General features: G+C 35.2%; 1 protein-coding gene across 1 annotated transcript; it reads right to left on the bottom strand.

Moving 5' to 3' along the window:
• Positions 1–370: 370 nt before the first annotated feature.
• Positions 371–8,774, bottom strand: LOC101499534 (uncharacterized). Its single transcript, XM_004510290.4, has 12 exons — positions 8,390–8,774; positions 6,842–7,065; positions 5,526–5,593; positions 5,195–5,266; positions 4,697–5,037; positions 4,514–4,582; positions 4,350–4,438; positions 1,790–3,997; positions 1,613–1,690; positions 1,399–1,513; positions 772–822; positions 371–658 (listed from the first exon to the last, which is right to left on the bottom strand). The coding sequence occupies exons 1-12, from the start codon at positions 8,708–8,710 to the stop codon at positions 611–613; spliced, it is 3,684 nt and encodes a 1,227-aa protein (XP_004510347.1). The 5' UTR covers positions 8,711–8,774; the 3' UTR covers positions 371–610.
• Positions 8,775–9,097: the final 323 nt, after the last annotated feature.

Here is a 9,097-nt window from a genome sequence, read left to right as displayed (position 1 = left end):
TAAAGAAATATTTCAAAATGTAAAATAAATTGTTCTATAATATTCGTGTTCATTTTATATATATTTGTTGTTCGTTTTAATATTATGTTTGAAAACTAAAATTGTTATATTACATATTGCTTTAACTAAAATTGCTATATTGTATATTGCTTTATTTTCACCTATAATTTTTTTTTAGACTACCCGTGCATCGTATATTGCCTTAAGTTCCATGAAGAATGTCCTTTTCTGTTTCTATTCATTTCTATGACTTATGAGCTTGAAATTTCAGTCTCAAATTTCGCCAGCAATGTGGAGGCTGAAACAAGCTAAACTTGTTTGACAAGAAAAATAATACAATTATCCAGACATGAAAAAAAGAAGGATAAGCTAAGCCAAAAATAAGTCTCAGACCTATGCATAAACAAAGTCAATTTATGTACAAATATACGGCTCTACCAAAATTTGTACTAAAAGCTAGCGCACATACAATCTGCAAAAGAATTCATCTAACAGATGTACTTCATCTATCACCCAAAAGTTCTAAAGTTTTGATAAGCATATTTAAATTTATGTAAATATAAAAATTATAAAAATAAAAATAAAATAAAAAAATTGTACTCCTGTATTTTCAGTCTCTCTGCGACTGAACAAAGTCTTTGATCCTTTGCTTAATATTCTGCATGAAGTGGAAAAAAGAAGTGTGATGAACACATAAAAACTCTAACAACTATGAAGAAAAAAATTCATAATTTTATCTAGATCAAGGTTCGAAAATATTGTAATAATTACCGCCAGTTCTTCATGAAGCACTATAAATATTTTCTTCTGTCTCTTGTGTCTCTGCAATTCACATTATGGTCACATGTTTATAAAATAGATATTGTACTTAATATAGTGAGAAGTTACAATTTAGGTACCGCATGAAGTACTTGAGAAAATGATTGTAAAAAACTACAATATCCCAAACACAAATTTCTATTCCAAGTGACAATACCTATATCAGGTTGTTATTTAATATAACAAAATGAACCAGCTTAAGGCTACACACTAAAGGATGAATATTGTCACATGCACCATGAATGATCATAAATTCATTGTTACCAAGTTATGGTAGAACTAATGGGAGGGGCACACAAATGATAAAATCTTGATTGAAAAATGTTAACAAGATTTTTTGTCTTACTCACACATGTGATTTGGACAGTATAAGTAGTTTTTAAATTTATTGTTCAAAACAGAAAGGTAAAGGGATGGGATAAAATAAAAGGGCCCCAAATACAACTTGAGAAACTTTTAAGTGCGGAACAAATCAACAATATACAAAACTATGATTTGTTCAATATTTGAGCTCTACACAAATATAGTATATAGTATATATGAATACTACATGCATGGGTGAAGACAAATAAAACATACAGAAGCGCATCGCCTATAGGAATCCTTAATTTGTTCTGCAATGTCCTCATATCTATCCATATCGCCCTTTCTTTTAGCATATTCTAACTCATCGCCTAGTTTCTGAAACTCATCCCTGCAAATGGGTGATATGTTATACAAAATATAAGACAACTAATCAAAATAAACACTGAACCGGAAAGCAAATAAACCTTGAATCATAAGACTGTTTTACCTGTAATCCACCAAAATCTTGTTCAGGGAGAGGTAACTCTCATATTTATCACGGTACTCCTGCACATATTCTTTATATCTAGAATTGCATAGAAAACATGTATCAGAACAAAGAACCCTACCATCATACAACTTCTACAACAATAATCACAAATGAAAATAAAAAATAACTGCTTACTGGGAGAAAGTCGTTATAGGTCCCTTTAATTCTGGTTCCTCCTTTTCATACTTTGAGTAAGAGCAACTATTTTCATCTGAGGAAGATTCTCTCTTCTTTTGGTCACTATTATTTCTATCTGCAAATACCGAATCCTTTCCTCCATCAGCCACCTCTTCACATGAATTAGGTGTTTGTCTTTTACTTTCTCGGACAGGGTACGAAACCATTCCACGTTTTGTGTCTTGTTTAGAACCATTTGCAGGTACTCTTCTATTGCTTTCACTGCGACCATCCCAATCAATATCTTGGCTCACCCCGGATTCACTATTTCTAAATTTGGTACTCATTTCTGTCAATTTGTTTTGAGATCCAACTTCTGTGTTATCTGCTTTAATATGTTGTGAATGAGTTTGCATAACTCTAGAACGAGACTTTGTTGAATCTTCAAAATGAGTATCTGCATTCTTTTTATTTGTGTTTTCCAAATTGCTCGGAAAACCTGAACTTACAAACACCGAGGATGGCTTTCCTGAATCTAAAGTTGCTTTCAAAGAAGGTTTTACTTTAGTGACATTTGAATTAATGTCCTCTGAAATGTTTGCTTTGTTTTCCATATGTTTAAATGAACCTTTTCTTTCAAATTGCTTTGCAACATTGGTGTCGTCAGGAGTGGACTCACGAAGTTCTCCCAACTCCAAGTCTGAATGCTCTCTTTGAAGTGAGATACCTCGCCCATTAACTGCAGGGGATTTATCAAGATCAAATCTGTTGTTATCCTTAGGAGATGTTCTCAAATGTGACTGCACACCTTGTCGGCCTTCCTTTAACTTACCAACCGTTTCCCCTTGTTTTTGGTGATAAGAATCCATGGATAATAGTGACTGCTTATTTCCATTACTACCATCCCTGGAATTCCTGGGGACTTTTTTCTCAGTAGCATAAATATCTTCATTTTGAACATCTCTGTGAGATTTATCTTTCTGCACATACGATACTTCATGCGGACGGAAGTCCTTTCCTGAGTGTTTTCTGCTGTGCCTTATGCTTTCACCAACTTTATCTGAATTTTCCAATGGATAGGAAGGGTTTCCTAGAGGGGTTTGGTCAAAGGACCTTTGACCAGTTTGTGGTAAATCTGAAATAGACTTTCCAGGCAATGCTCGATTGTATCCTTTCTGGAAACCAACACTGAAGTTTCCTTGTCTGTCAGCTCGAGTCCCCACTTGTGTATTGGGGCCCTTACCAGTGTCTTCAGTAAATTCGAAAGGAGAAAAATTTCGAGAGTTCTCAAACATCTGCACATCTGTACCTGGAGAAAATGATTCACGACTTGCGTTTCCTGCTTTCGACCTCTTTGTACTTTCAGAATTCTCGTCAACGTTCTTCAACTCAGAACCCCTCTTATGTTTCCCTTTAGATAGCCTACCAGAGCTGTCATCCGGTTCGTTCCTAGAGATTTCTTTGACTTCATTTTCCCTTTCATCAAACAAACTCCCTATAAAATTTTGGCGCTCCTGGAGCTGTTGATAATCAGGTGAAAAAGGTTTTGTCTTTTCTGCATATTTTCCATCTTTATCAGAAATGGTATCCGTAGTTACTGCCATTTTCTCTTCTTGTTCCACAGGTGAGTCTTTTTCAATATCAACTGCATCAGATTCATTACCATCCTGCTTCTCATCAACCTCATTATGCATAGATCTTCCATCAGGAGATTTTACTGGGATGGGTAAGGACATCTTTTGATCAAAGGCTTCTGCTTTGTGCTTTGGCTCTTTTTCATCATCGCTACTCAAAATTTCTATATCCTCATCAGAACCCTCCAACCCCTCCTTGCTACTGGAAGATGCATCACTTTCACTGTCACTACTACTCCCACTCCCTGATCCAGCAGGACTTCTACTTCTGCTCTTACTATGGCTTCCACTGTCGCTTCCACTGTCACTACTGTCACTTTCACTCTCACTATCACTTCCACTAGCACTGGAGCTGCCTGCCCTCCCTTCACTATAATCAGAACCTTTTTTGTCACCAAAGATATCAGGTGAAGCATGTTGCACGTCAATTTTTTCCAATGTGTTTGATTCTTCTTCCACTTTGGAATGTACTTGCACTGTTTCCTCCAAATCCTCATTTAGGATTTTCTCTTCGAAATCTCCCTGTGGAGCTGATGTCTGATTATGAAATTCTTCACGGGCAGGTATTTGGTTATGATTTGCTTCAGGCGAACTGTACAAATATATTGAATATAAAGAGCATAAGAGGAAGAGAGAATGTACTAGTAGATTTCAATTTTAAGAAAATGAAACAAAAGATACAAAGCTGGTAGCTATTAGACTTTTATACAACTAGTCAAGCTTGTATTGTAATCCATTCACTCAATTGAAACTTATAATGGTCATAACAGAATCATCCTTTAACAGAAGTCTTTTACAGAAACTAAAGAAGGTTCTATAATAGCTCAGTAAGAACATACACGATCAAAATAAGAAAGTACGCCTTAAATGCATTATGGGCCCAAAAAAATACATGCATGCAATACTAGTATCCAGAGATATCGTTAGGTGAAAATAACAGGTACCTTCCAATTTCAGTCTGAGGTTTCTTGAAACTTTCTGAATCCACTTCTGGCTTCAAAAAATACCTTCCAGGGGTCTGGTATTTTGCAATCTAATGCTCAAGGTTAAATGAAAAATTAGAACACGTGTATCATAAAATAATAGCCTAAAAATTTGCACCACTTACTTTTTTAATAATGGGCTCAATATCCTTTATGGAACTAGGAAGTGTGTCACTGACTGCTTTCTCCAAGGCCTATAATTAAAAGGGGAAAACACTTGGATAAAATTTGATTAATCATAAATGTAGAGATAGTAAAAACAAAGCCTAGGAAGTAAAAATAATTATATATTATATTTTATGCAGCACCTTGAAAGTCATTCCGTTAGGTTTATCCTTTAGGAGAGAAATTAACAAGCTCTGCAAATCTGCTGGTTTAGATCCATTATTTCCTTTGCCACCTGGTGTGTTCCTCATAGCATTGTTTGTCCTAGTAGGAATTTCTCTCTCAGATACGGCATCTTGCTTGCCTATCGTTTGTGATGGCACAGCATTATCAGGGCTTTTAGAGATATTTACAGCTCCCCGTGGAGAGGAAGAAGCAGCAAAAGGATCCGGAGGAGATGGAAGAGGAGAAGAATGAATGCGCTTGGCAGCGGTACTTGTTGACATCAATCCAGATCTACGGGAAGATTTTGGGGGGCCTCCAACTATGAAAAAATTCCAAACATTGCATATGAGCTAAATGAGCATAAACTGCATGAGCAGATGAGCTAGCAAAGATTTATATGAAAGGTTTCAACACTTCTACGTAATGTAATGTTACTATTGATTGAAACTGTGTTGAAAAGAGTAAATTTTAATCACCTTGAAGAGTTTCCACTTTCCTTTTCTTAAGTGCAGCCTCATTCTTTTTATTCATAGTTTTCCATGGTGTAGCTAGACAAGGGAAGCACAAGGCTCTTCGGTTAGATAATTGAAGTATAAACATCCTTAAACTAAACACACTAAAACTAGAATGCTTTGATAGAGCAAAATAGAGTATTGACAAGAAGATAAGCATAGCCAACATCATCACATATTTTTTTCAAGTTTCTCGACTCGATGACATAAAAAAATAGCAATTTGAAATTTTTAAAATTAACGACTCGGGAATAATTAATTCATAAATAAATACACAAAGCAAAAGAAGAATTACCCTCAACAGCTGCCGATGCCTTTATCTGACTCTTCATGGATGGATTCCCAGGCTCCAAGACAATGGCTCTGTCGTAGAGAACATAATAAACTATTAATTGGACAAAAAATGGTGAAGATATCCGTACATCATGCACTATCACAGGTATGGAAAGTAATATCAGAAAGAAAGAAAAAAATCATTGAGTTCTGTATAAACTAAGCAGCATATTTAGACATTTTAAGTTTAACACTAGAAATAGAACTATTCTGAACCCAGAAAATCTATTGCAGGCCAAATGGCTGATTACAACTTCGATAGTTCATTTACTTTTCAAAACTTTAAGTGTTAATTGTGTTATTGGTATTGGTATGATATTGTATATTGTAACATCATGAAGTAGAAAATTGACGGAACAGTACAATAGAGCAGAGAAATGGGTACCAACAATGGAAATTAATATAAATGATTACTCCTATCCTTCAGTCTGAACTCTGAATCAAGAAGATTGCAGAATCAATAGGAAATGTCACAATGAAAATGCCAGGGGCGAATCTTCTCTAAACTCCAAGGTTTAAGAATCCTAGCCCTTCTACTCACTCCACTCACAAAATCAGTCAACGACCAAGAATTGTTAATCCTGTTATTTATATTCTGCCATTTCCCTCCCTTGTCCCTAATTCTTTTTGAGCTCCCACCACTAATCAATTCAGTTTCAGTAAGAAACTTCAACTAACTAAGTGCTAGGACAGTTATCATATTCCCCAATGATCACTCCTACTTTGCCTAGCATTCACCATTTTTATAGGGGTTTTGCTAACAGAAATTCATAATTATTCTCAATCAACATGAGTCCACTAACCTAAATACAAGTAATCTAACACATGAACTTTTATAAAATAATAAAACGTGAGGCAACCTTGCAATCATAGAAAAGAGAAATGTATCAAACATCACCAATGTGACTTTAACATTAAAACTAAGCTTCAAAATTATTACCCTAGCAGTTGCTTGACATTTATACAAGCTCGTGCATATTATATTGATTGATTTCTATTGCAAAAACCTTCAAAATTTATAAATACGAGTGTAATGCTTTGATAGACTTCCACTAATTGAAGTCTAAATAACATATTAAGATAATTATCACCAAATATATCATGTGTATTTTCTTATTAGCGCATGCCAGAAGCCAGCAGTATAAATTAACAAGGAAAAGGAGAGAAAGAAACTGAGAAATTCAATAGTTGAAGACAAGATTTTCAAAGTGCATAGTGCATAAAATTGAGTGTGTGACAACAAGCAACAAATGTCAGTGTAAGGCAACAGCTTCATACTTGCGTGACTTGAGCTTGCGTTCCGCTTCTTCTGACCGCATTTTGACGTGATTCTTAGTTGATTCGTCCAAGATACGCTGTACATTCACTTTGCGCCAGGCACACCCAGATTCTACAAGCAAACCGTTTCCATCGTCACCACGTTGGTGCTGTTCATAAGTATCACATAGATCACCGTCCCTCGACCATGTAAATCTGAACTCCTTCCCACCAACATCAATAATCTGGTACAAAGAAAAAACGACAGGTCTTTCAAACTACATATAAAAAAATTCTTACAAAAAGGCAAACCCACCAAAAGGAAAGACAGTAGGTAGGAACTAATCTGCAATGGTATTTATATAATAATCTCAAATAAAAAAGTTCCTAAAGTTTATGGAAAACTATCAAATTAGGAACATCATTAAATGGTTAGTTTATATTCCTACTATCATTAATACAATGCTATTAGTATTTTAATCTAGATTCGAGTTCACTATGAACCATGTATTTGGCCACATATCCACCACTGACTGAAGTCCATAATATGCACGTGTGGTGAATATTAATATTACTTCTCTTTTAGGGCCACCAACCTCCCGCACGGGCAGTAAAAAGAAGGGCCCAACCCATCTCTGAGTCTATCACAGGCAAACTTATCCTGCATTTACATGTTTGGAAGCATACACCATATGGAGTGTCAAACGCAAGTGTTTCTCTTATCGCATGTGATTTTGGTAAAACATTATATTCTTGTTACTTTCAATCCAATTTTGTTTGCCGTGAAACTTTGAATGACTTTTGCAATTTGCATTACAATAAGCTTTTCTGAGAGAACAAAAACTAAAACATTAATCACTTCACTTTAAACTCGTTTTTAAACAAATTGATTCAGAATCACATTCGGCAAAATTCACTCAAATAAAGTCTAATTCGCGACTCAAACCTATTAAACAATCTAAATCCACAACTCGAACCCTGACTAACTAATCAAGTGATAGCAACTCCAACATTTGTGCCAAGGCTACTATCATACTTCCTAACATTACTCTTCAAATGAATTCTTTTCTAAAAAAAATCCAATAAACTCAAAGGGTAAGGGGGGATAACCTAACAAGAATCTTACTAAAAACAAAAATGAACAAATAAACAACCAAAGGATTTAAAAGATAGATATTGTCAGTTTAAAGCAATTTTACCTAAGCTTCACATTGACATTCAATAAAAATTTACTATTTTGACACATTAACCAAGTTTTGTAAGTGTGTGACACTGATTTACACAGACTGTCTATGCCTTTCTTTTTTGCAACATGCTGTTAATATTGTTAGTATTTTACTGAGGGTGGAATTGAACCCTACAACTCCTCCCAACCCTAGCCACCAAACCAACCTTATATCACTGACGGCCAATTCTTATTAAAGTCAAACAAAATGGAATTCCATTTCAAATAACAAATTAGCATTTGATTAACACAAACTCTACTTCAAAATGCAGCTGCATGAATCAAGTATTCAAAACTATAACAAACATAAAAGTATGGTAAAAGAACAAGAACAGGAAGCATACATTTCCATTGGAATTATTAGGATTGGCATCAAATTTCATACGCGCAGTGCCACCCTGTGCCTCCACGCGCTTGATCTCTTCAACGAGGTATGGCGCCAACCTTATAATCATGCCGAAATCGAGGGGATTGCTGCCGGATACAAGGCTGAAGGTTTCCTCAACCGCCGGTGGCGTCGGCGTTTTCCGGGCGGAGCCACCGAGTGATAGACGAGAACCGGCGGAGGAAGGCGGACGGTGAGGAGGTGGCGGTGGGAAAGAGGAGTGGAGGCGTTTTGGGCCGGTGCGGCCCAATTTGGAAGAGGGTCCGCCGTACATGTTCATTCTCCGACCCAATGATGACGATTCTATTTGATGATGATGAAATTGAAACCTATTTCAAGTTTATCGTATGTACAAATTATATATTCCACTGGTTACACAACCCGTGGGTGGCACGGAAACAACTACTTTAATAAATAAATTATTATATTAGTTTATATATATATATCAAATTTTATAAATTTTATTTTATTGACATTAAAAAAATAAATTGATTTAAAAAAATAATTTAAAATTAAAAAAAATCTAATTATAACTTAACTTAAAAACAACTTTCTTATACGCTCTCAATGTTATTAATGAAAAGTATTACTCCAACACCATGCCTTATTTTTGAATTCTACAAAGAATCTTATTTCTTTCCAAAAAACTTATTATAAAATAATACTT

The sequence above is a fragment of the Cicer arietinum genome, chromosome 7 (assembly GCF_000331145.2).
Source record: "Cicer arietinum cultivar CDC Frontier isolate Library 1 chromosome 7, Cicar.CDCFrontier_v2.0, whole genome shotgun sequence".
NCBI lineage: Eukaryota > Viridiplantae > Streptophyta > Magnoliopsida > Fabales > Fabaceae > Cicer > Cicer arietinum.
The sequence above is the reverse complement of the archived record's forward strand: the minus strand, read 5'-3'. Positions and strand labels throughout refer to the sequence as shown.

Coding starts and splice junctions, on each gene's coding strand:
- LOC101499534 (XM_004510290.4), bottom strand. CDS start 8,710: ATGAACATGTACGGCGGACCCTCTTCCAAATTGGGCCGCACCGGCCCA. Junction 4,583..4,696: donor CTAACGGAATGACTTTCAAG/GTGCTGCATAAA, acceptor TTTTAATTATAG/GCCTTGGAGAAAGCAGTCAG. Junction 1,514..1,612: donor AAGATTTTGGTGGATTACAG/GTAAAACAGTCT, acceptor ACCCATTTGCAG/GGATGAGTTTCAGAAACTAG.